This window comes from Microtus oregoni, unplaced genomic scaffold (genome assembly GCF_018167655.1).
Source record: "Microtus oregoni isolate MIOR12 unplaced genomic scaffold, Mior012 000073F_ref0000255, whole genome shotgun sequence".
Classification (NCBI taxonomy): Eukaryota; Metazoa; Chordata; class Mammalia; order Rodentia; family Cricetidae; genus Microtus; species Microtus oregoni.
The window spans coordinates 3,198,009-3,225,872 of record NW_024543986.1 but is presented as its reverse complement, the minus strand read 5'-3'; the positions used below and the strand labels follow the sequence as shown (position 1 = coordinate 3,225,872).

Sequence of the window (27,864 nt, the reverse complement as noted above, 5' to 3'; positions counted from 1 at the left end):
AGGCCTGTCTGGTCCTGCAGCTTCTTCTAGTTAATGTTTGACAGTTCATTGTAGCTAATCATTTTAATTAGCTCTTAAAGTGGGGAGTAACAGTTAACCTTGGACTTCTCGATTTTGGCCTGGTGGGGCCTCAAATGGGAGGAGTTCTAAGGAGGTAAGAGCGGAAGTGAGGTCACCACCCCTGGCCTGAGCCACCACAGCTGGCTCCAACAGCTGGTGGGCACACCCATTAGGGACTCAACTCCTGTGAGCTGACCTTTGCTTGGCCTGAATGCCAGGATGGAGGGAGGTGAAGGGAACCTATCTAGCTCTCTCCTCTTTGGGGAGACAATGCTTTGGTATCAAAACTACCCAGGAAATTTGTAGGTCAGTCAAGGAAGAATGTCAGTCAGTTGCAAGATTTCCCCAGTTTGAAAGTACTTCCTTGACCCAGTGCAGAAAAAAAAAACAAACAAAAACAAAAACTAGGCTCGCAGGAGCTGTCTCTAGGTGTGCAGAGGTTATCAGCAACAACCTGGAGCTGCCATAAGGAGTTGCCTTGCATATGAGTGTCTCCGGTGCTGGGTTCAAAGCCAGTCATCTCTTGTGTTTTTTTATTTGTTTGTTGTTTGTGTGTTTTTTGTTTTTCTGTGTGTGTGTGTGTGTCTGTGTGTAGGGGGTTGTATATGAAGCAGGCTCCACCATTGCCACCCTCATCCAGCCTCTCTCTGTGAGCCGAAGGAGTGGCTTGTTTGCAGCTATGCCTGGCATTCCTCCCTCCACTGTACTGTTTTGCTGGCTCCTCAGGAACTAGTGCCCACCCCTGGCTAATCTGGGGACCCTGAACCCAGCCTTCTTCACATAGTGCTAAGTGATGGCACAACAGCCTCAGCCTCATCTGCTATATTTTGGGGCTTAAAAATGAGGCTGATTTATAACATACTCAAAATAACCTCTAATGTTGCAAAATTTTAGGGTTTTGGACCCAGTAAGGCCCAGTCAGCCACTGGCTGAGAGTATGGCTTTCCCAGGAAACCCTTTACTCCTGGGTTTCCCCAACTTTCTCATTCTGCCCCCAGTCACTAGAGCTAGCCTGTCTGGGTTGAAACCCCAGCTTTGTCCTTTTTCTGGTTATGTGCCCCAAGTCAGTTGAATGCCTTAATTTCCTTACGTGGCAAGAGAGACTTACCTTATAAAGTTGGAGAGGAACAAATACATTCATACATATAGGCTGCTTATTAGAACACTGTGTGGTACACAGCACACAGGAACTGGCGTTATGATATGGCTAATACAGTGCCTAAGATTCAACTCAGCAAACATTTGCTGGGACCTGGTCCTAGTACTGAGCTGGCCCCTGTTGAAGTGTCAGCAGAGAAAATGTGGCTATGAGGAGGACACCACTTGCCTTTCAGGGTAGTCTGTAGGCTGAAACGGTGGTAGGATGTAGGAGTCTAGAGAGAGTGGATACACTGTGTAAATAATGTAGTTTAAAGCCAAACTAAAGGAGTTGTCTCAACAGTTAAGAGCACTGCTGTTTTTGATTCCTCCCACTTACATGGTGTCTTATAACCATCTGTAATTCCGGTTCCAGGGATTCTGACATCTTCTTCTGACCTCCTTAGGCGCCAGGTACAGGTGTGATGCACAGATGTGCATACAGCCCAAACACCCATACACAAAATAAATTTACAAAATAGAAATAAAGCCAAACTCAAATTCCTGGGCCAGGATGGGGAGCCAGGCATCCCAGACTAAAGGCTTCTCCTTTCATGGGGACGATGGCTCTGTCCTGGTCTGGATGCTATCTCTCCCTCAAGACTGCCCTAAGGTTTCAGAGAAGGAGAAGGAAGGGAAAGTGGGCACATGCAGGGGCTGCAAGTAGCAGGCATCTGGACCGTAATTTACTGGGTGTCAGGGCAGGATGGCATTACTTAGGACCCCTCCCAAACACCCCCAAATCTCTGTGGAACAGAAGGGCTCACAAGCTGGCATGCCTCCTTCACATCCCAGGGTCCCCTGCTGAACTAAGAAGAGCCTTCGGCAACCCTCGCTCCTCTGTTCTGGGCCTGACCCCAACCTGGCCTTGGTTATCACTCCTGGTCCTCTAAGCTGCAAAAAGGTCCCTGGCTTCACTGCCAATTTATTCCCTCTGTGGTTCGCAGACTGAAAACTAGTTCTGCAGGGGAGAAAAGAAACTCATGAAAGGTACCCAGAATCCCACAGGCTCTTTCCTAGGGGTCAGGGGCTTTTCTCATCAACACCAACCTGCCTGCAAATCTCTGGCTGCTGAGCCTCGTGTGTCCTGTAATAGCGGCTGTGCTGCTAATGCCCTGTAGCTTGGGCCCCAGCGCTGGTTGCCAAGAAACTGCTGGTCGGGGTGCTTATGAGGGATCTGACCTCATAGGGGCTGCTGAGTTTCAATTCAGCAGCCATTTATTAACACCTACTGTGTGCCCAACCTGCGCTAGGAGCTGTGGGGGAGCTGAGGGAAGGAGGTGGTGGAGCAAAGCTGACTAAGATGACGCTAGAGCTGAAACAATCAGAGGCGAGGACAAGCAGCCAGTCCAGGGGCTGGTCAGGTGCTAATTGTACTTGTTGGAGCAGAGGCCAGCATGGCCAGGACTCTGAGGTCAGCAGCAGCTAGAGGAGGGAGGGAAGGCTTTGTGAGGGATTCCAGTGAGAGCTAGACCTTGAAAGGGGGCGGGGGCAGCGAGGGGGAGATGTGGCTGAGCAGAAAAGGGAGAAAAGACGCCTTTTCTCTCTATTCCCTAGCCACGGACTGACCTTCGAAGCCTGGATGATTGTTTGGTAAATGCATGTCACATAAAAGAGCAGGTCAGTGAGTGTGGGTGGCTTCGTGCAGACCTCGATCTCCACTTCAGGACATACAAAATGGCTGGCCTAGACAGTGAGCCAGCCTGTATTGATAATACACAAAGGGTGGTCAGGCTTCCCTGCCACCCAAGCTGAGAGGATCTCATTATGAACTGCACCCTCCAACACAGGCAGGCTAGGCGAGAAGGGAGGGAGGGAAGCAGGGGAAGTGAGAGGTAGAAGCCATCAAACCTGACATGCTACAGTAGTTCACAGGAGAAATGGGCTGCCTAGCTCCAACCTTTCGCCGGGTTTTGAGACTTCTCTGGAACCCTGGAGGTAGAGAGCAGAGATTTTCATCACTACCTCCTCTCCCAGCCAGCTGGGAATTGAAGTCAAGAGAGTCCCACATTTGTGCCTGACCACCAAAAATTCACCATGTATTTGTTTTCCTTTTGTGTCTTCCGTGGCTGGATGGGAAGAGGGCTTTGGCTCTTGTTAGGTTTAGTTGGATGAGAACACCTGGACTACCTCCACTCCACATCAGTTTGTTCTCTCCTTGCTTCTTCTGGCTTTGCCTCTCCTCCATGAATTTAAACACCTAAAGGAACCTACTAGAATGCCCTGATTTGAACTGGGAAATTGTGTCATATGGTGATTTCTTGACAAAGAGACCCAGCCTGTTCCCAGACGAAGGGGGAGGCTCAGGCAGCAGAGAAGGGTGTTTTGTGTAGCAGAGTCTTCAAGGAAAGTTCTGGAACATTTCTCAAAGAGGCTAACAAGAAACAAGAGTGTGGTGGCACATACGTGTAATATCAGCACTTGAGAGGCAGAGGCAGCAATCTCTGCGTTTGAGGCCAGCTTGGTCTACATATAGCTTTCCAGGATAGCCAGGGCTACATAGTAGAGACACCCTGCCACAACAAAACAAAACATCAAGAGGTTAAGTAGGTGATTCAAGTTGAACAAGCTTTGCCTTAAGTTCCTACCTGAGGGTAGGCCATTCCTTGTCCACTGCGAATACTTCTTGCCTCTTAGTCTACCTGCCTTCTTCTAGTCTGACACAATATCTTCCTCAATAAGCATTTCTGTCTCCAGGAGGGGTGCACAATCTATATTCATTCATATCCCAGACCTGCCAGGTTCTGGCTGTGTGACAATGGACTCATTGACTTAATCTCTCTGGGTCTCACTGTCCATGTCACAGGAAGAATGAGTTAATGTAGTAAAACACTGAGCATGTTACCTTGCACATTGTACCCACCCAATAAATATTCTCTGATATTATCAGTTCTGGGCTGAGATTATTGTTGCCAGTCATACAATCTTTTCCCTGTTCACATGCCTCAGACTTTTCCAAGATCTCTGGATTACCACTTTCCCAGAAGTTCTGGCAGGATATGCCACCCCATTCCTGAAAACACCAGGATTTTGCAGATTTTTCTGCTACCATTTTTGTTAAGTGTGCAATTATGAAAGATAAAGAGGGAATATGGAAGAATCAGCATATGTGGATGTGCATGTGCGTGCATGTTTGTGTGTGCATTATCTACAAAGCCATTCTGAGTGGTAGACAGTCCTGCAGTTAATATTGGAGCTTGAGGGGCTAGAGAGATGGCTCCGTGGATAAGAGCTTGTGCTTGCTCTTCATGGTTGCCAGAAGCTCCAGACCCCAGAACTCATGTCAGGCAGCTTGCACCTGCCTGTAACTCCAGTTTGAGGGGGTCTGCCACTTTCTTCTGGCTCTGCAGACACCCCTCCCAACACACACATTCACAAAAGCACACACATAGCACACATTAATGACTAATCAATCTTTTTCAAAGAGTGGAGCTTGAGTCTTCAAAGTGGCTCAGTGGGTGAACCTAAGCTCAGTCCCTGGAATCCACATGGTGGAAAGAGAGAACCATTCCTGCAAATTACCTGCTAACCTCCACATATGATTCCTGGCACCCTCCCCCACACATGTGTAAAGAGTGGGGCTTAAGTTTTTAATATTTGTATTAATATCGCCATTTTTCCTGTCTTCATTATTTTCATTTTGAATATTCACTGAGGAAATCAGAAATGAGCTAGGTGTAATGCTGTACAGCTGCCATCTTGGCACTTTTGGAGCTGAAGCTGGAAAATGGAGAGTTCAAGGCTTGCTTGGCCTATATAGCAAGTTCCAAGCCAGCCTCAGCTACGAAGTGAAACCTTGTCTTTAAAAAAAGAAGAAGAAGAAGAAGAAGAAGAAGAAATCAGAGGAAGTTTGTTCCTTGGAGAGAAGGCATAGCATTCTACCCCTGGGGATGGTTTAGCAATCATCGGTTTGTTGTTTGCCTCCTGAGGGTAGAACTCTGGAAGCCAGTTGGCCAACTCTGGGCTTACCACTGCTTGATTTGTTTTTCCCTCCTTTCAGTTTACAGAGATGTTGGGTGCCTGCTGGACAAATGCCCAAAGGCCTTTGTTTGAGGCTGGGGCATTGCCTTTGGCCGGGAGTTTTGGGGTTTAGGATCCTTTCCTAGAGTCCCTCCAGGAGATTACTTGGAGGTCCCATCTGCTGTAACTGGATATAAGGGACTAGCATGCCCTGAGTGGAGCATGCTACTGGCTTCCTTGGTCTCCACCCATTAGGCTAAGAAGCTAGGCCTTGAGCAATGAGGACAATTAGTCTTCACCTCCCTAAATACCTGATAACCTGATAACAGAGGTACTCAGGTGTAAACTGAGGTGGTAATCTGTGTTTTTCCAGTGTTTTCTGGGATAAAAGTGGTTCACCTAACTCTTCTGGGTCTGAAAATCCTTGTGCAGAAAGCCGATATCTTTTTACAAGCTCACAAGGTGACCAGGTTTTTAACACCACAGTGATCTAAAAATGAAAAAGAGAAGGGCAAAAAGACCCAGACCCCTTCTTAGAGACTCCAACCCCCATTCTAGAGTGTCAGGGACATGTGTGCTCTTACTGTGAGCAGCTGCATGATGTGGGACTAATGACTTGCCTGGAGAAAGATCACTTTTCTTCCCTAGCTTTACTGGGGAAGGATTCCTGGAGGTGAAAGGACAGGTGGCCTTTCAAAAGAGGAAAGATAGACCATTGGCTATGTTCTAGGGGCATTCCAGGCTGCATGATAAAACATATTGGCATACGAAAGCCAGAGGTACAACATCATAAGCCCACCACAATCAGCATGTGTGATAAGTTCCAGGTTCAGAATCAGACTCCCACTGGTAGCATCAAAGAATATGTATACTGCCTTTTTTGTCTTCGCTACTACGGCAAGGCAGTGTGATGCTGTAAACAAAGAAATGCCGCATAATGACAAAACCATAGTCAGTGTTTTCTTTCACAGTAACTTCTATTTTTGTTTTTCTAGACACAGTTTCTCTGTGTGGCCCTGGCTCCTGGACTAAACTGGCCTTAAACTCAGAGATTCGCCTGCCTCTGCCTCTTGAGTGCTGGAATTAAAGATGCGCACCACTACCAGCCAGCAGGGTTAATTCTATAGTTCTCCCACTGGTTGTTATTTTGTACAATCCAAGACACCTTTTCTTTTTATTTTACTTAATAGCTTTACTAAAGTTATATCAATGTACAATAAATGGCAGATATTTCCAAGTGCACAATTTGATCCTATTTGACATATGTACAGGCCCATGAAACCATTGCCACATTCAAGAGAGAGCTAGCATATGTGGAGCTTCTGGGAAGTTTCCTTGTGCCCTTTAGCAATCCTGCTTCCCATTCTAAGGCAACTACTGCTCTGGTTTTTGTCACTATAGATTAGTTTGCATTTTCTAAAGTTTCATATAATTGGAATCATGCAGTCTTTTCTGGTCTGGCTTCTCTCTGCATATTTTTGTTAAAACTCTTCCTTGTTTTTGTATACATCAGTGTTTGTTCTCCCTCACTTTCTCTCCCTCTTTCCCTCCCTTCCTCTTTTGAGTCCAGTTCTCACTTTGTAGCCTTGGTTGGCCCTACAACTCAACTATGCAGACCAGCCAGCTCTCACTCAGTGAGATCTGCCTACCTCTGCCTCCAGAATTCTGAGATTAAAGGCTTACACCATCATGCCTGGCAGATGTTTCATTCTTTTTTATTGCAAAGTAGCATTCCATTGTATGGATAAAACACACACTGTTTATCTGTTCATCCGCCTGTGGACATTTGATGCTTTTTTCCCAGTTTTTAAAAACCATTGCAAACAAAGCTGCTCTGACATCTGTGTGCAAATCTTTTTGTGGCTATAAGTTTCCTTTTCTTTTGGTTAAATACCTGGAATAGAAGTAACTAGATCATAACAGTAATGAAGCTTCTACTTTTAAAGAAATCATTATACTGTTTTCAGAATGACTTTACCATTTTATGTTCCCTCCCCCAAAGGATGAGAAGCCCAAGTTGTTCATCTTCAATAACACTGGTATATAAGGGTGGGTGGGTAGCCTTTCTACCTTCAGCCATTTTCATAGATGTGCCATTGTGTTACATTGGAATTTCAATTTACATTCCCTAATGATTTACTATTTTAATCATTCTCCATGTGCTTATTTATTATTTATATGTCTTCTTTGGTGAAATGTCTGCTCAAGTCTATTTGCCAATAAAGTCCTTTATAGACTCTAGTTGCAAGACCTCTATGACATTCCTGCTTTATAAACATTCTCTGTTTTCTGATCCTTCTGCCTCCACCTCTCAAGTGTTGGGATTACAGTTGTATGCCACAATCTAGTTCTAGAAGTCTTTAGTTTTGCACTCAGTCTTAGCCAAAATGCAACTAATCACTATTTTTCTTTCCCTATTGAGCTGGGAATTGAACCTCAAGTCTTTTCGTACTTAGGCAAGTGCCTTACCATTGAACTATGTCCTAAGCCTTCATTTTTCCTTTTATAGATCATGCTTTCAGTACTGCATCTAAGGGTTCTGCCTGGGCTTAAATCACAACTATTTCATCATATGTTTTCTTTTATAATTTTAGGCTTCAAATTTTGGTCTGTGATACATTTTGAGTTAATTTTTCAGTATGGAGATCCAGAGCTTTGTGTGGGCTATGAAAGAACTTTCCCAGCCTTATTTTGATCATTTTTAAAATAATTTAAAATTTTTAGTGTGTGTGCGTGGATGTAGATGTGTGTTGACACATATGTGAGTGTGAGCACACACTCACACCACCAAGTACATGTGGAGGTCAGAGTACAACTTTTGGGAATCGTTCTCTCCTCATGGTAGGTTCTAGGGAATGAACTTAGGTCATCATCTGCTGTGCTGTCTTGCCAGCCCAGATTTTGTCTGCTTTAAGTCCTTTGCAATACCATAAGAAGTTTAAAACTGTCTGTATAATTTTTTAATACTTGAATATACCCTATTTGCACTAGTTATTGAAAGTTACTCCAGTTCTTTGCTTTTGAATCTTATAGTCAGGTGTGTGCTCGATATTACTGTTGTTTTAGATGATTCTTTTTAGTGATGTTCTGTGGCTAATGGGTACTTTAACTTTACATTTGTAGAATAAGGCTTTGGTTTTGCCCATTTTGGGTGATAAATCCAAGATTTCTTTCATACATTGTTGTATGAATGCCTATATTATCCCCTTTCAACCATGTCTGCCAAGATAGCAGACCTCATTAATCAAAGTTTAGCTGGCCATGGTGGCACATGCCTGTAGTCCTAACTATTTGTGTGCTGAGGCATGGAACGATGAGTTTGAGGTCAGCTTGAGGTATAGAGCAAGACGTTGTTACCCCCTTCTCTCTCTCACACACACACACCAAAAACAACAAATTTTTGGCCTCATATAGTTTTTCTCATATCCCATTATCTCACATCATTTTGGATCTTAGACCTGGTACAGAATCATGACACTGTTCCCAAAGGTACAGTGATGTGACTAGAACCCAATATTCCCAGGGTGGGACTGTGATTTTGTACCAAAAAAGTAATGCTTTTGATGATAGCTTGATTATCCACTACCTCCTCAATGATGCTTGGGCAAACAAAGTGATCTGTCATTTGCTCCTCTAACAGAAGCTTCCAGCCAGAGAGGAAAAGTAATATCTGAGTTCCTTGAGTCCTTTGTCTCCCAACTGCAGGACAACTATACTTCTAGATGTACTTCTATACTGTAATCCTAAAATCATTTAGGACCTGTATCTTGACAGTTTTCATGGGTTTAATTCATGGATGGTCAGATGTAGGTTGGAAACAAAAGAAAATCAAATACAGCATGATTTCATGCGTTTTACCGCCTGCTGGAGAAAGAAAAGATACACATGAAATAATCAGCAATTCAAGACCACGTGGGCTAAAATAGATCTTGTGACAGAACTTAAAGTCTCTGGGGAGTTTAATGGGGGGCTCTGTGGGTGTAGATTGTAATTACTAGAACATAAACAGCTCTGTGAGTTTAGGGGACATGTTTGGGACCTTGCTAGATGGGTACTGTTTGATTAGACAAAAAGGATCACTAAGGGATGGCAAGCCTGAGAAATTCCATGAATGAGGCTGGAATGTTCCCTCAGGGGACCATGAGGAGACCACTGGGCTAGAAGCCCAGCTTGAGTTGGGAAATCATGGGAACGAGGCTGAGTAGGTAGGGTGGGGTCAGACTGCTAAGGACCTTTGGAAACCAAGTTAGATGAGTGTTGTGTTACAAGCGGCAGGGCTGCGTCCCTGGCATGCGGCCGCCCGCATGGCTAGCTTTACCCGAAATAATTATACAGAAACTGTATTCTTTTAAACACTGCCTGACCCATTAGTTTCAGTTTCTTATTGGCTAGCTCTTACATATTGATCTAACCCATTTCTATTAATCTGTGTAGCCCACGAGCTGGCTTACCAGGAAAGATCTTAACCTGCGTCTGTCTGGAGTGGGAGAATCATGGCGACTCCCTGACTCAGCTTCTTTCTCCCAGCATTCCGTTCTGTTTACTCTGCCTACCTAAGGGCTGGCCTATCAAATGGGTCTAGGCAGTTTCTTTATTAATAAGAAATCACTCCCACATCAGATGAGTTTGGACTCTGGGGCTCTGCTGAGTCGGAGTCCAGCTGGTTGTGGCCATAGCCACAGATCTCAATGTGTGTCCTGAAGAAGTTGGCACCATCTCAGAGGCTGAGGGAGGAGTTAGGTAGAGGCAGGACCAAGAGTGGAACTTGATCTTTCTTACTCCCAGTAAAGAGGAGCACAGCTTTTAGCTTTTTTCAGGCTTTCACACTTCCTCCCCTATAGCTTCATAACAGAGATCACTGGCATGGGAAGTTGATGATGGGACAAGAGACACCACCACCAACAAGCTCACCTACTGACTGCCCCACCCTTCTACTTACCCTGACACCTTAGGTAAAAGTCTCTCGATGGTGTCTGAGAATGAAAATGCAAGCCGAGTGCAGCTATGTGGGAGGCTGAGAAGGGAGGATTGTTTGAGCCTCAGTTCAGGAGATTGAGGCCAACACAACTAGATCTGGGCAACACAACTAGATGCTGTCTCAACATAGAAACAATAAAGAAAACAACAAAGGGAAAACCGAGCATGGCAGTATAGACCTGTAATCTCTTCCCTTGGGAAGTTCAGACAGCAATATTGTGAATTCAAAGCCAGCCTCGGCTCCATAGTGAGACCTGGTGTCAAGGAAAAAGGAATGTGTTCAGGAGAGAAATGACCTGTTCATGCGGTATCAGCTACCAACATATCAACACTAATTGGTTTGAGTTTTATCTTTTTTAATTTATTTTTATGTGAAACTTTATTTTTTTATTATTCTTTCATATAACATATATCGACCAAAAAGCTTCTCCTCGCTCCACTTCTAACTGGTAGGAAAGACTGTTTCTGTAGAGATGGGATTTCAGCCAAAATTTTTTGATAGAGGGAAGAAATGGGAACCAGATAGTAAGCCTGTAAGAGCGCTGAGAGTCATGAAATCTCCTCCTAGAGAATGAGAACCTGAGATTTCAAGAACCATGTGACACTAATGGCAAAACTATTTTAGCAGAGTTTTCCATGTATTATATATGTATAGAAAGAGAAAGGGAGAAAGGGAGGGAGGGAGGGAGAGAGAGAGGGCCTTACCATGTAGTTCTATCCGATCTTGTACTCAACTGGGATCCATCTGCCTCTGTCTCCCAAATACTGGGACCAAACAGTTCAAGTGTGCCACTACAAATGTCTTAAATTGGATTCTTGAGCTAGAAGACTGTTCTCATAACATTTCTTTGTGATGTAACATTTGCTCCCCAGCTTTTTGTTTTGTTTTATTTTGGTTTTGGTTTTGTTTCTCAAGACAGGGTTTCTCTGTGTACCCCTGGCTGTCCTGGATGGAACTCACACTGTAGACCAGGCTGGCCTCGAACTCAGAGATTCACCTACCTCTGCCTCCTGAGTTCTGGGATTATAGGTGTGCGCCACTACTGCTCGGCACTCAGCTTATTTATTTTGGGATAGGGTCTCATATAGTCCAAATTGCTTTCAAATTCATTATGTAACAGAATGGGCATAGCCTTCTGATCCCCCTGTTTCTAGCTCCTCAGTGCTGGGATTGCAGGTGTGCATCACAGCAGTTTGTGATGCTTGGAATGGAACTAAGGATCCATGCATGCTAGGCAAGTGGTCTACCAATTGAACAGCAGTTCCAGCCCTGAAATACGAGTCACTTTTTTTGAGACAGGATCTCTCTATGTACCTTGGCTGGCCTGGAACTCAACGAGATCCCCCTGCTTCTGCCTTCCAGGTGCTATATTTCTCACTAAACATGTCTGGTATTCACTTGAATGTTTCAATCTCCTGCCCTATATAACAATCAATTGATAGATAGCTTAATCATTTGTCAATGAAAAAAACACCCCCAGGAGCCTGTGAAGATGAGTGGAATTTGAACCATAGCTTTGACTCCTAGAGTGAGACTTGGCCAGATTCAGTGAAAAGTCCTTATCCTTGTGGGCCTTGCCTACGGGTAGGTCTGAACCTAGAGATTTTTGAGAAAGAGGCTGGAAGGGAAATCTTATCACCTGCAGCATCATTTGCCTGCCACTTCTGTGTCCTTGGTTTAGAATACATTTGAGAACAAATTGCTAGGCCCTTGTGTTCTGAGGAGAGAACCTTTGACTTGCTCCGAGGTTAGCTCTGTCTCATCTTGTCATTTTGTGTGTGACCAGATCTTGGAGTGATATGTAGAGACTTTAGGCTCTGAAGCCTGAGTGGAGAGCAAGGCTGTTTGAAAGGATTCCTGAACTTCACCCGTGCTACCATCCTCAGCCTACAGCCTTCTATTCAGCTCCATCTTTAGTTTCTGTTATTCATAGTGGAGTGCCAGTATCATTCCAGTTTGGAAGCAGCCTGCCTGGACTTCTCAGAACCTTCCCATATAGTGCTTCCCTGGCTTATTTCTTGGTGGCTAAGGCACTGAAGGCTAAGTAAATTCTCCCCAGCCCTTCAGGCATTTTATTATTGTCTCCATAGCCTGCAGATAGAGATGCCAACTGGAAAAAGAATGCCTGCCCTCCCCAGCCTGGGCAAGCTGGATAAAGCACTATGAATAGTCAGTCAGGTTTTAACCCACCAGGCAGGGCCCCAGGCACTAAGGGCTGGTGCCAGGCAGCAAGCCTTCCTCCACACCCCTTGCCTGCCAGGGGGCTTGGGGCAGATGAAAGAGCAGGTAGGGCTCTGGGCAGGCTGTCTGGGCTGGGCGGGGCCCTGGTTGGGTGAGGCCCAGATTCCCCAGGCTGATAAGGCGTCCTGTAAACACCCAGCAAGTGGGGGGGGCAGAGGGCAGGCTACCAGATGGCAGGAGAAGAGGGGAAACTGGAGCCCAGGCCTAGCTACAGGAAGTGGGGCTTGATGTGGAAACATCCTGTCCAGTAGGGGCTAGAGAGGTGGCCACCAGTGATTGCTACCTCCACTATGATAGGGAGGCAAACTCCTCGGTACAAGATAGGGCTGCTTGCCTGGGCATTAAGCCAGGATCTTCGTTTCTGATATGGGACATGATCAATCAGTCTCTGTTATGGGTTGCTCATGGGTCTCTGTTATGGGTTGCTGTACCATCTACCACTGCTGAGAAGGTGTTTGTGTGTGATGGTGGGACGATTAGAGCCAAAATACCCCCATGGAGAAACTGTCCAGAGCAATTGTCTGAGAGAATTTGTTTCTTACGGGAAAAATCATCACCTTTACTGTCTGTGAGGAACATCGATTGGAACATAGGATTGTGTCAATTGTGTCAAAAGCCTCCTGCGGCCCTCCGCAAAGAAGAGTCATGCGGCTGATGCTCGCTCAGCTCTGTCTTGCAGTGCCTTTTAATTAGAACCTCAGAGGGTCAGATCCCGTGCAGCCTTTAGCAGAGATCAGCAGACCTGTATATTTCACTTTACAGATGGGGAAACTGCGATTCAGAGGCACGGGGGCTGGGTCACCTGACAGCAGGCATGAAATTCAAGCCCTTGCCCTGAAAAGCTTCCCACCATCTTCCTTAGTGTGGGAGGTCCAGGCCCCAGGCCTCCCACAGAGGCCTGGACATACCCTGCATACTCACTGGATCTGTACTTAACCCTGTTGAAGGCTACAGGATGCCTGAAAGGAGGAAAGAACCTCAGAGTCATAAATCAAAAGTCATCTGCTTATATGTGGCCTTGAGTAGACCCTTCTCTGGGCCACAGAGATTTCTAAAAGTTTTAGAAAGATAATAGTTTTCACCAGGCTTGGTGATGTGTGCCTGTAATCTCAGCACTTGGGAGGTGGAAGCAGGAGGATCGTTCAAGGCCAGCCTTAGCTACAGGCTACAGGATGCCTGAAAGGAGGAAAGAACCTCAGAGTCATAAATCAAAAGTCATCTGCTTATATGTGGCCTTGAGCAGACCCTTCTCTGGGCCACACTGATTTCTAAAAGTTTTAGAAAGATAATAGTTTTCACCAGGCTTGATGATGTGTGCCTGTAATCTCAGCACTTGGGAGGTGGAAGCAGGAGGATCGTTCAAGGCCAGCCTTAGCTACAGGCTACAGGATGCCTGAAAGGAGGAAAGAACCTCAGAGTCATAAATCAAAAGTCATCTGCTTATATGTGGCCTTGAGCAGACCCTTCTCTGGGCCACAGAGATTTCTAAAAGTTTTAGAAAGATAATAGTTTTCACCAGGCTTGGTGATGTGTGCCTGTAATCTCAGCACTTGGGAGGTGGAAGCAGGAGGATCGTTCAAGGCCAGCCTTAGCTACACAGTGAGTTTGAGGTCCACCCGGACTATATGAGACCCTCTTTCCAAACAAACAGACATGCAGAAACAAAATATCTAAACGTGTAACTAATCCCTGGTAGTGGTTCACACATCCAAGAATATTTGGGCAGCACAAATTTGTCTTGATGGGTTAAAAAAAATGACAAAGCTGGGTGGATAGGAAAGAAGAGGTGAATTTTAGAAGAGTTAGGGGTCCATATGATCAAAACATACCATATGGAATTCTCAAAGAACTAATAAAGACATAGAAAAACAATTACAAATATATCTTGGCTCTGTGAGGTAACGTAGCATGAAAACCATTTGCTGTGGAAGCCTGGAAACCCATGTTAAATCCCTGGAATCCAGGTAAATATGGAAGGAGAGAACAAACTTCCCAGAGTGCTCCTCTGCCCTCCACACCCACATCACAAAAGTAAGTAAAATTAGTTAAAATAGTAAAACTCACCCACTAGAAATGTACACTTCAGTGGTTTTTTTAACATTCATAGAATTTCACATCCATCAGTAGGATCCACACTATTTTTGTCATCCCTCAAAGAAATACCACATCCTGGGGCCTCAGTTCTGAAGGGATTCTTACTATAGATGCTTTGCGTGTGTTTTGAGGTAAAAGTCTAGCCATGTTGATCAAGATGTTCTAACTCAGCTTACTGGAACCTTATATCCAGAGACCCTACCAGAAGAAAAAAAAGCCAGAGCAGGTGATCAAGCCCCTGGCTGTGGGTCTGGCATATGTGAGAGCTGGTTTTCCATAAATATTTGAATAAACACACGAACCAACACCCTAAGATAAGAACCTAGACTTAACATTATGTGTAAACTGAGTGTAACTGTATGTTTATAGGGCAGGGACCATGCCATGACTACTTTAGGTCTAGAGCCCAAATTTTGTAGTCACTGAGATACAGAAGTTGAGCAGAGCTTGAAGCAGGCTTGAAGTTCATATTGCCACCGTTTAGACAGAGACCTGGTCTGGGAAGTTAAGGACTGGTTTATTAGAATGACCTCCAGTTTAAACTGAGGTCTTAAGAGGTATGGATCCTGGGCCTGAGCAGCTTTTGTAGAAGGGGCTCCTTGTGTTCTGAGCCAGCAGATGGCCAGCAATATGTGTAGAGAAAACAGTATAAACTTTGAGATCAAGGTCATATAAGCCTGGATTTGAGTTCTGCCTCCATTTTTGACAAGTAATGTGACCTTGGTCATGTTACCTAATCGCTTATGAGCTTTTCTGCTGTTTGTAAAGTAGATCTCTTAGCCAGGTTGGTGGGATAGTCCTATAATCCCAGCACTCAGGAAGCAGAGAATCACCCCAAGTTTGAGACCAGCCTGGATAATGAAGTGAGTTTGAGACCAGCCAGGCAGAGTCAGACCATGTATACATAAAGAATTGTTAAAGTAGAATTATCACCAAAATAGATTTCACTAAAACAAAGTTCAAACAAAATAGCAGCTGTAAATAAACCTAAATTCCAGTTCTAGCCCTTCTACTGGTGAGCTATTTTGTAAGAATAAAGGAGAAAAAAAATGAAAGGAAACCTGGGCATGGTGACACATACCTTTAATTCAGTCACTGGAGAGGCCAAGGCTGGAGGATCCTGAGCTCCAGGGCAGCCCAAGCTACATATTGAGACTCCCTCTCATGAAACCAAGCATGCCCGGTGTGGTGGAGCATACCTTTAGTTTGAGCACTTAGGAGGCATAGGCAGGCAGATCTTTGTAAGGTCGAGGCTGACCTGGTTTCCATAGTAAGCTCCAGACCAGCCAGAACTAACTACACAGAGACCCTATGATGGGAAGAGACCAAGTGCTCGAGTGCTGGGGTCATGTGAGTGGTAGAGCACTTACTTGCCTAGCATGTGAAAGACCCTGGTTCAGTCTGAAGCACTACAGAGAGAGGAAGAAGAATGAAAAGAGGTAATGTTCATAGACTGTTCCTTAGAACAGCAGCCCCGCAGTCCCTAGCCCAGAACTGTAAATCCCTGCCACCTTCCTTGTGCTCCACCCTGTCTGTCATTCTATAATTTTTACTGGCTGGCCCCTCTCCCCAGAAGCAGGGGCAATAACTTGAAGTGCTATCAGAGAGTGCAGAAGAAAATCTTGCCCACATTTAAACAAGCACCCACACCCCTCTGCTTCTCCTCCAGCAGGCCGTGACTGAGGCCACAGTGGCCACACCCGCCACCCAGGCCCCAGTACTTGCTCTGGTGCCAACTCCACAAGTGCTTTCCTTGAGCTGGCATCGACCTCAAGTGCTTCCACCACCCTCCACCCAGGCTTGATGTGCTTTCCAAACACGTGCCTCCAGCTTTGAGTCGGCTTGTAACCAAACCCTGGCCCTAGGTTTGCACTGCAGATGTAGGGAGGGACTGGCAGGAGCCCAGGTGCACATCCAGATGCTGCCTTTGAGGCTCTCTTGGCATCCCTGGACCAGCTGTGATGTAGCATTCACTGCAAAACATAGGAATGAAGAAGCAGTTAGCCCCCCTCAAGGACAGTAGGGTAGTGTCTTGGGGGAAATGGCTGTGCTTGGTCCTGGAGAGTGTGTTGAGAAGAAAACCAGGGCCCTGCTCTCTCTTTATATTTGTTTTTTAATATAAAACACTTCAAGTTTTTTAAAAATCACATTTATTTGTCTATTTTATATTTTAATTTTAAAAAGGTTTATTTCTTATTTAATGTGTTTAAATGTTTTGCATGTATGGCTGTTCACTACTTGCGGGGGACCTGGTGTCTGAAGAGGGCATTGGCTGTCCTGGAACTGCAGTTATAGATGGTGTGAACTGCCACGTGGGTGTTGGGAACCAATCCAGTGTCCTCTACAGCCAGTACTGACTGCTGAGTCATCTTTTCCATCCTTAGATTTTCATTTTTAATTCTGTATGTGTGTATGGGCTTGTGTTAGTGGTGAGCTGCCCAACATGGGTGCTGTGACTCAAACTCTGGTTCTCTGCAAGCACAGTACCTGCTCTTAAGCACAGAACTATCTGTTCCATCCATTTACTTTGTGTGTCATAGGTGTGTGAATGTGTGCGGGCATGTGTACACCACAGTGCGCATGTGAAGATCAGAAGGCAACTTACAAGAGGTTCTCTCCTTCCACCATGTGGATTCCAAGGACCGAATTCAAGTCGTCAGTGTTGACAACAGGTGTCTTTACTTGCTGAGCCACCATGGATCTGAAGCACCTCGCTCTTTTGACAAGAGGTCTGGCCTGGGTACGGTTCTTGGCCAACAATGCAGGAAGATAACCTGTCAGCAATCTGAGTAGGGTTTCGGGATCATCCCTACATGTGGTCTGCTGGTCACTGATGAGCATCACTTCTAGGAGTCCCCAAAGCCTCCTTTTGTCACAACCTCACTGAGCAGTACTATCCTGGGGAGACTCAGGTAGTGGTGTCCATCTACTGCTAGGTCCTCACAGCAGACACCAGTGCTTCTGGAACCATCATCCTGCCTGCAGTACTAGCCTGGGGCCTGAAGGTCTGGCAGCTGTGCAGACTGCAGGACCTTGGGCTGCTAATATTTTTCTGACACACAGCCTTGGGGCTATCTCATGGAGTGGGTCATATGTCTAAAAGATTGGCTACAGGTACCCATGGACTCCTGGGAGGTACTTAGGTGTAGGTTATCCGTAAAACAGCAGCCCTCATGGAATGCTAGAGTTTACTGTTCTTTTCCTTTCCCCAAGAAAGGCTGCTGCCCTTTGACCTGAAGACAGTATAATAGTTCTCCATTGTTACCTCTGTTCACTGGCATTAAGAATAAGCCCCTGACACATTATGATGTCATATTGATTTCAGTGTCACCTGCTCTTCTAAATTAACCCAACCCCCAGCCCTTGGTCTGATTTCCCCAGATCCTGTTGTTTCCACCTGTCCCTCCATCTGTAGCCACCCTTACTAGTGTCTACCAGGCACTGGCCTCAGGCCTCACAGTCCAGGTTTTTTAACCCAGGCCCTCAAAGACAAGGCAGACATACTCTGCTGATCTCTAAAGAGTACAGCTAGGTAAAGGGGTGAGAGAGGCTGTGGGAACAGCTGTCCCTTCACCAGGTAATACTTCCCTGTCTGGCCCTCTCCCACCAGGAGTCAGGCTGATGGAATTGCTGCTGGGCGTCCCCTGTGTAGACAGCTGTCTCCTCTGCCTTCCTGTGAGGGATCCTCCCCTCTGTGCACTTTCTGACCCGTGCAGAGCAGGGGCGGGGCTGCAAGGGCCACTAGGCCCTGAAGGGGAAGCTGCTGAAACCCCTGGGACAGGAAGTGGTAGAAAGGGGCTGCTTCCTCTCACAGAGCAGGGGTGCGGTGAGAGCTGCCTGTGTCCTGGCCCTTGCCTGACTACTGTGAGCCCTGGAAGACTAGGAAGAAGCAACAGTCCTTTTCCCTCCCTCCCTCCCTTCTCTCCAATAGAGGAGGCTTTCCACGCAGTCCACTGGAGGTGGGGAGGGGGGTGAGTAAAGGAGAAAACTTCTTCTGAGGAGGCCATCTTCACTTAGCAGGGAAGGGAATTAGAGATCAGGAGCAACAGATGAGCAGAAAGGAAAGGCCAACTGGGAAGGTGAGTATGGGGTGAGGTACTCCGCCTCACCTGCCAGGATAGCAGAAAAACCACAGCCAGGCTGAGGAGCCCTTTATGAGTCCTTGTTCTGAGAGAAAATGAGTAGGGCCATCCCTGCTTAACAGCAGCAACAACTCAGAAATAGTGGATCCTCACACCATGCATGAGGCTAGTAATGGCCTCTGATCAGCCAGTACCTATCCCTTAGTGTGCTGCTGAGGAAACTAAGGCACACAAAGCTGACGCTTCTTGTTTGAGGCCACATGATGGGCAGAGCCGAGGCCAGCACTCTGGGCTCTAACCCAGCGACTCTCATTCTGATGAAAATCTGCTGACTTTGTACTTACCAATCCTACACCTCCCCCAGACACCCCCCCCACACCAACCCAGGGTTCTGTGGCATTCTTCTCAGAAATGAGCTTGACGAATTTATTCACACCAAAGTGGGGTAGAGTGTTTATTTTAGTTCAGGGATCAGCAAAGGTTTCTGTAAAGGGCCAGATAGCAAACATTTGAGGCTTTGGGGCTCATATAATGACCAAACTAATAAGCATGGCCATGTTCCAATAAACCTCTGTTGACGGGCACTGAAATTGGAATTTCATAATATTTTCATATGTCATAAAATCCCATCCTTGTGGGCCTTCTTTGGTAAGTTTTTCAAGTGCTGTTCAGATCTAGGAAGTGAAGCTAGGTTGTCAAGAGTGGAGTCTACCAGGTGGGGAGGAAGCAGGGAAGACTTTAGAAAGAATGTGACATTTGACTTAAATCTTGAAGGACATGAGGGAATTAAACTCACAGAAGTTGAGGAAAGTCAGGGCTGGCCTAAGGGACAATGTGGACAAAAGTATGGGGAGGTGGAGGTAGGGAGTCACTGTGAACGTTAAACGTGTTCTGCGCATGTGTAGTTTCATTGTTATTTGCCAGCCACTGTGCCTTTCCTCCCTATCTAAACCAGGCTGGCCTTGAACTCGCAGAGATCTGTCTGCGTCTGCCTCTGAGTGCTGGAGTTAAACACCCCACTCTGCCAATGATGCCACCACTGTTCTTACCAGACAAAAGGGTTAGCTTTGAGGATACAGAGAGGATGAGGAGAGGAGGAAGGTTAAGTCAGTGTGAACTTGAGCAAGCACGCCCCTGCCCCTCAGAAACTCAGGAAAGAGAGACAGGAGTGATCTTTTAACTTCTTGGTTTCAGGAGATGCTTCAGTAGTGTGTATGGGGTGTGTGGGGAAAGTGAAAGGCAAAACCCAGGGTAAGAGTTCTCCATAACTTTTGGAGCCAAAGCTGCCAATCTCTGGTCTAGTCAGGTACCACTACTGGGCTGCCTCAAAAAAAGGCACCATCCCTTCTGTGTAGAGAATCTAATGTACGGGGCTTTGTGCTTGGATCCCTGCACTCTGTCCTTTGTTTTGGATGGCCAGTAGAGGAAGGGCCCACCTGGAAAGGTTAGCCACCATAGCCCCTCCTAGTCAGGAGCCCAGAGCTAAGCAAGGAGCTTCCATATCAGTTTCTAGGACACACTCTGCCAGAGGCCTTGACAAAGAACACTGCCCCTTCAATAAAAAGTTATCTGACTTAATATCCTGCCGGTGCAGAGTCACAGATTACCCCAGCTTCTAAAAAATCCACTAATGAATTTAATTAGTCTTTACTCCATGCTTCTGTTCCTACCTCCTTCCCCCTCCCCAACAATGGAAGCAAACAGAACTTGCTAGGGACTGGGCATGGTGTACTAAACTTCTGTTTCTTCAGTATTTGCAACACCCTGCCACCTTGTGTTGCCTGCTCTGCAGCAGGTCAGGTGATTCCTGTAGCCAATGAACACCTGCCTAGGTTCCTTCCTCCCTGTGGCCTAGCCTAGACAATGTAGCCGCTGAGAGGTGGTGTGAAACTTTAGCATAAGTGGAAACAAGGACAGGAGGATGGTGAGTTTGCAGCCTTGGCTCCACAGCCAAGCCAAGAAAACAAACAAAAAGACAGTAGCTTTGAACGTGTCCATCTGCATCTTTTCTCCCATTAACTGGTGTTTTTCAGAATAATCCTTGCTTCAAAGTATCCAGGCTGAATTCCTTGTCCAACCTTATTTCTTACTCTGATCACTCCGTAGCTTTTAACACTGTTGTTATTATTACTGTGTATGCATGTATGTATAGGCATGCATGTGCTACAACACACGTATAGAGGTCAGAGGACAATTTTGGAAGTCAGTTCTCTCCTTCCACCATGAGTTCTGAATGGAACATGGATCAACAGACTTCCATGGCAAGTGTTTTATCCTACTGTGCCATCTCCCTGACCCATATCTTTTAACACTGTTCCATGGACAACAGACTATACATCTTGGGGTCTCCATAGCTATGTATTGCACCTCAATCTGTTACTCTTTTCCTTTGAAGTAGCTGTGGTATCCATTTCAGCTTCCCTGCCTGGCCAGCTCCATCTCCCCCACTCAGGGGCTCTTTTATAACAAGACAAAATTACTTTTCCTAAGGAATTGCTTTCCCATGCTCTGCCTTTCTTCAGGGTTCAGCAGGCCCTCCCAGTTGCTCTCTATATTAAGTTCACATTCCACTGTCTGGATCTAGATCTTGTCGACTCACTCAACTCCAAACCAGTCCTCCCAACCAATCCCTCCTTTTCTCCCAGGACAAACTACACACTTTTCTCAACCATATTTTTTCTTTCTTTGTTTTTTTAGATAGGGTTTCTCTGTGTAGCCCTGACTGTCCTAGAACTCAGAGATCTGCCTGCCTCTGTTTCCTGAGTGCAGGGATTAAAAGGCATGTACCACCACCACCCAGCTCAACCATAAAGTTCATTTATTATTTTTTATTTGGGGGTAGCAAGGTCTTGCTAATGTTTTCTGAACTCCGCAACTCAGATAGATCTTCCTGCCTCAGCTTCCCAAGTATCAGGGACCACAGGTAGGTGTGTCACTGTGCCTGGCTCTTCCATGAATTTAGTAAGTGTTGGTTGTGGCCCCTCGGCCTTCATTTCATCCCTCTATGTCCATTTCCCTTTCTTCCTCTCCATCTAGGTAAAACATCCTGAATACTTAAGAAGCAAAATTACCAAGACCCACAAATAATAAATCAGACCAGGAAATTGAAAAATGTGTTCAGAGCCAGGTATGGTAGCCCATGCCTGTAATCCTAGTACTCAGAAAGCTGAAGCAGGGGCATTTGTTTGAGTAAGATGCCAGTCTGGGCTAAACATAGATACCTCAAAAATTCAAAAGAACTGGGTGGTGTTGATGCACTAGTTTAATCCCCGCACTTGGGAGGCAGAGACAGGTAGATCTCTGTGAGTTCAAGGCCAGTTGGTCTATAGAGCGAGTTCTAGGACAGACAGGGCTGTTACACAGAGAAGTCCTGTCCCAAAGAAAAAAAAGGGAAAAAAATAAAATGACATCTGCTGTTTGGGACAAACTAGGGAGCTTTTGCCTACATTAGCTCATTTAGCCCTTGGCAGCAGCCCTTACTTAGGAGTAGTTAGGTAGGCCCATTTTCCACAGGGTAGTGACGTCCCTAAATTCCAAGGCGGAACTAGGTTTTCTACCTGAAAGGCCATGTTCTTAGAATCTGAAGGGACCTCTATTGCCACTTCTAGGCTGTAACTGGCAACACATTGATAGCTCTGGAGTTCAGTAGCTACCCCCACTTAGCTTTGCTCCCTTCCTGCAGTCTGGTTTCCCACCATTGCCTTTTTCCCTGAGGATGTGGTGGCCCCAGGCCCCTCCAGAGGGTGCTCAGTGAGCTTTCTCCCAGTGACTGAGGAAATTGGTTCTTTTTGTCAGCCCCCCTCCTCCCCCTGCCTCTCCCCTTCCTCTCCTATATTAGGGCTTCTGTAGTGCTTTTCTTGCTACATAACCACAACCCAAAGTGCTGGGCGTGGTGATGCTGGTGGGGGACAGAGCACTCCACCCCTAAGGGCCCCGAACCCAGGAGAGGAGTTTCTTCTCAGCTATCAACTGGAACTCTCCAGCTCCCATAACCCTGGGATGGGGGTGGGGGGGCATAATAGTGGGCCTGACACCCGTGCCCTCTGGAGGTCACCTGAAACTTATGCTCTATGTGACTGTTTTCTGGTTTTCAGACTTATTTCCTCCTTGGGTTTTCTTGTTTTTAATATGTCTCTCCTTTATTTTTTTTATTGATTGTTTTTTGTTTGGGGAAGGTTTTTGGTTTGGTTTTTTGAGACAGGGTCTAGCACGGGGTGGCCTCAATGTGCTGTGTAACCTAGACCTTGATCTTCCTATTTCAACCTCCCCTGTGCAGGCATAACAAGTGTCAACGTGCCTGTTTTTATGCAGTGCTGGGAATTGTAACCCCAGCTTTTTTTCCCCTGGCCTGGAAATCACTGTGTAGACCTGGCTGGTCTGGAGATCCACCTACCCCTGCTTCCCAAGTGCTGGTATTAAAGGTGTGTCTCACTGTGCCCACTTTTACCCAGTTTGCATGCTAGGCAAACAGTCCACCAACTGAACTGTATCTCCAGTCCTTGTTTTTTTGTTTTTTGTTTGTTTTTGTTTTTTTTAAGGCAGAGGTCTTGCTATATAACCCAGGCTGGCTTTATACTCAGGGTCCTCAAGTCTCAACCTCCTAAGTATGGGGATTAATTGCATGCCCAACCATACCCAGTTTAGGAACCTGGATTTTTTTGCAAATAAACGTAGAGAAACAGCAACCTTGCAAAACCTTTCTTTTCCCTCCTCCCCCTTCCTGATTTCATCCCTAGTGAAGGTGGCAGTAGACAGAAAGGGACAAAGGAGAAGGAGCTGACAACATAGCTGTGGCTGGAGCCACTTTTCTGGGCACTTGCTCAAGAAAAAGGATTCAATTGGCTGATTGGAGTGCAGCCCTAATTGGGACAAGGTTGTGGGTTTGCGTTCTGTAGATGGCTTAGTTCTGCTCTGTTCAGGACTGCACACTTGATTCCTGACTCTGGCCCTCTGGCACTTAAATACAAGCTACTGGTCACATGGTAAGGCAGGCGCAATCTCCTCCGCACTTAACCAGAGGAAAGGCTGTGTTTTACGTAGAGGGGACAGCTGTTCTGTTCCTGGGGCAGCTTCCATTTTGTTTGTGGCTGTTGGGGGAGGGGCGGTGAAGGAGTGGGGCAGCTTTGAGGTGAAAGCCACGTCCACGATCGCTACCAAGGGAGTTTAAATCTAGGTTTGATCAGCTGAGTCAATGGCTCTCAGAATTGCTGGTAATACCCATGGCATTTTCACACATGCCAAGAAACATGGGGGCCAGATGGTCAGCTGGGCCACACAGCACAATTCTCCTCCAGTTCCTCATCCTCTCAGAGCCAACTGTCACTCCTGAAATACCTCATTCTCCATGAAACCTTTCTGGAATTCTTTGGAAAGGAAATGAATTCAGGTGTTCATGCTTTCATGGAAAGTACTTTAAAGACTGGGCTATCTCCCAAACCTGGTTTTTATAACCCATGCTAGTCTTGAAACCACAGTGATCTATCCACCGCAGCCTCTCAAATACTGGGGCTATGAGCATGAGCTACCACGCCCATCACTGCTCCTTTTTTCTTGCATTTATTCCATAAACCAAGCACAAGTCAGTATCTAATAGGGAAGGTAGGGAAATGCAAATAGCACCAGCAAAACTTTTGAAAATGAAATGCTGGTTTAGGAAGAGAAAACAAGAAGACAAACAAACCTGAAAGGAAGGGCCCCAGTGAGTGACCCGGGGCAGGAGCAGAGATTGCCTCACAAGTTTCATGCTAAGACAAAGTGGGCTTAGATGAAAGTGATAGCCTCCATTTGATTATTATGAGAATGTTTCCTAAGGGCAGAGAGACTGGCCTGTGGGAGGGCAGGAGCATTGGGATGCAGCTCTTGAGGGAACTTAGACTAGGGGAGCCAGACACAAATGGTACTGCAAGGTCTTGCAGTCACTGAGGAATAGGGTCATATACAGGTTTGAGTGGGGAAAGGTGGAACTATGGAACCAGAATAAGGCTATTGTCACCACCAGCCCCACTCTCCCATCCCCACAGTTCCACTGGGGATGGACCTAACAGAGAGTTCTCTCTTCCATCCAAAGGAAACTCTACTCTGATGGGTAAAACTGAACTGAGCAACTTCTCCAGGCTGTTTGATGGAGTAGGTGGAAAGGTGTGGGGGCGGAGACTGGGTGGGGCTAGCCCTGTGGGCTAACGGAAAGGAAGTGGGAGAGGCTTGGGTGTCTCCTGTGGAGGAGAGCTAGCGGTCATCAGAGAGGTCACTTGTGGCACTCCCTTTGCTCCCCCCATCTGTTCCTCATTCATTTCCCAGTCAGGATAAGGTTTTGCCGCCCTGGCACTACTAACATAGGAGTAAGGAGTTGGGTTGTGTGCTCTTGTGGATAACCTGTGTTCTGGTTCCAGTGGTTGAATCAGCCTGCGTGTAGTTATCCACACATTGCAAACACAACACACACTGAAAAGAACCCAAAGGGCAAAAGACCTGGTACCTGGATAAGTGCAAAGGCCGATGTGTTCCTAGTGGAAGAGCAGAACAGGCTGTCGGAGGGAGTCTGTGGAGATCAGGTCTTTGGGAGTTGGCCATGGGTGTGATCATGGTAGAAGCACCCTGAGGCTCTAACAGGAGGAGTAGATGCAGGGGAAGCGACAGGCAGCTGCAATGCCTTGCTAGCTTAAGAGGCACTGGGGAGAGACTTCAGCATACTGAGATTTCCTGGAATATGGGGGCTGGGCCAGCCATAGAGGATGAGGAAGGTTCTGCTGGCCCCTCCCCCAGCCAGGGCTCTCCTCACAAGTTCCCTGGGTGACAGTTCAGTCTTGAAACTGAAAGCAAAGCTAAGGCAAGAGTGCAAACCCACAGACAGCACAGCACGGAGGCCACCCTGTGGTGGGCAGTGGGGGTAGGGTTGCTAATGAGCATACAAGGCATATGACCTACCAGCCATGACACTCCTCCTCTCCCTACCCCAAATGAGACATTTCCTCCTCTGCAGACATCTTTGAGCCAGCTGGTCCTCACTTCTAAGGTAAACTGAGCCCTTGAGCTCCCTGGTTCTTTCACACCCACACCTACATGAGTCTTTCTCAAGCCAGGATAGTTAATGGAGTTTTTCCTGCTACTGCCTTGTGCCAGGCCAGGTCGTTTCTACTGTTGCTCTGCTGGAAGTCTGTCCAGGCACAGCAGATCCTCTCCAGTCACCAGCTAATCTGGCCACAGAGCTCAAGGAAGTTGTCTTACTCACTGTCTCCATGTCTCCCTTCTCCTTAGGTTGCTCTTGAGGTTGGCTTAGCCCAGCATGCAGTTTTGAGCCTGGCTTAGGCCACACCCACTCCAACTCTGGATATCCTCCACGGAGGCTCAGAGAAGGCACTACATTTATCCTAAAGTACCTGAATAACATCTCTTCATAAAGAAACCACCGCAGCTCCAGGGAGCCGGGGGAGTGTCACTGTCAGCTCTGGCAGAAGCCAGTATGGCTATTGCCCTGCAGCCCAGTGATTTGGTATTTGAGTTTGCAAGCAACGGGATGGATGACATCCACCAGGTATGGCCTCTGGGAATAAAACGCAATCAGCCAATATGGGCAACTAGGGGGACACAGACACACAAACAGCCAGCCTGTGAGTCCAGGGGGATTGATAGCTAACTAGTCAGCAAATACCAATCAGGCACCTGCTATATTAGAGCACTGGGTCCGTCTGCCAGCCAGCCTGTGCACCAGCTACTTTTAGGTGTCACTGAATGGTCACTCAGGAAGCTCATTACTTCATGCCATTATAGCAGGGGCAGTCACTGTGCTGGCCAAGTAATTATTAGGCCAACTGGCTGAGCTGTGAGTCAACTGGTAAATGGGACTAAGTGGACACTTACATACTACTGAACATCATGTAGGGTGTCTGCTACTTTCCTTCAGCCCCAATGTCATAGTAAGAAAACTGCTAGGACAAATACATGGCAAAGAGGACACTGCCAGCTGGACTTACACCATAATATCTTCAGATGCATGGTTCTAGACAAGTTGGTGGGCTCACCCATAAATGTCTTCTCAGGCTGAGGATTTAGGATATGACAGAGATGGGCTCTTTGGGCAGGAGGAAGATGGAAAATAGGATAGGATCCTGGTATTCTGGTTCCCATTGCTTTATCCCTTGTGCACTGGAGCCAAGAGGATGCACTTTCTGTGTTGCTAGATATTATACTTACTCAGCTCTTTAACAAGGAGAAAGATGAGGAAAAAAGAAAGGGAGAATCGAAAGAAAAAATGCTGGGTTTTAATCTCAGTTGGGACACAATGTCACCTGTCAAAGTCTTTCCCCTGCCCTATCTAGCTGCTGAATCCCAAATCTTATCCAAGAGAAGATCTAGCTGAATATTTCCAAAGCTCTGAGGGAGTCCCATGCTCTCTGTCTATGGGAGGGTAGGAAACTCTTACTGGGCTAACCAAAGACTGCCCTCTAGTGAACTTTGAGCACATTGTACTTTCTGACCTCTGGGTCTTGAACAAAATAATTCAGCTTTGTTGTCTGTTCTGGGGTATGCAGTCTCGTGGAAGGCATCAAACAAGAAGGGAAGAAAAGTTAAACATTATCTGGATTCTCAGTGCAACTTTTCATCGTTCCTTTCTTTCCAGCTCTGCCAACAGCTATTCCTATTATTTGTACTCCAAGCACCCCTCTACCCTCAGTGCTGGACAGCCTTTCCTCAGCATTGGACAGCCTCTGGTCCAATTGAGAGAAACTCAAAGCCAAGGCTTCCCTCAGTTGCCCTATTTTCTCCCATTCATCTCTACATCTGCTATTTTTATTCCCTTGCCCAGGTAACTGCTATCCTCTCATATAACTGTTCTTATCTACCTCTGAGATCTCAAAAAAATTAATCACTTTCTCCCTTTCTCCACTTCTTCCTTGCTCTCTGCTTCCTTCTATTCCTCCTGCCTCCCTCCTTCCCTCTGTCATCTCTTCCCCCCAATCTCTCATCTTTCACAGCTTTCAGCTATAACTCTTAGGGTGTCCCCCGCTCTGAAATCTTCCCTTCAGAATACCAGCTTCTTAGCTTCCCCACGGGGCAGTCTCCTCCCCATGCTTTTGCATTTTCATCTGCCTTTTACTCAACAGACAACAATCTTTACAGTTAAATATCAGAAATAGAAAGAATCTAATAACTGATAGATAGATAGATAGATAGATGTCAGAAATAGAAAGGATCTCATAACTCATAGATAGATAGATAGATAGATAGATAGATAGATAGATAGACAGACAGACAGACAGACAGACAGATAGATAGATAGATAATGAATATACTTAGGTTAAGCAACAATACATG

General features: G+C 46.3%; 1 protein-coding gene across 1 annotated transcript in view; it reads left to right on the top strand.

Moving 5' to 3' along the window:
• LOC121441138 (ETS-related transcription factor Elf-4-like) overlaps positions 1–27,864 on the top strand; it is a 36,201-nt gene that overhangs the window by 989 nt on the left and 7,348 nt on the right. Inside the window, exon 2 of the mRNA XM_041642273.1 lies at positions 25,807–26,083. Coding sequence (XP_041498207.1) covers positions 26,012–26,083 — 72 coding nt within the window. The 5' untranslated portion in view covers positions 25,807–26,011. The remainder of the gene's footprint in view (positions 1–25,806; positions 26,084–27,864) is intronic.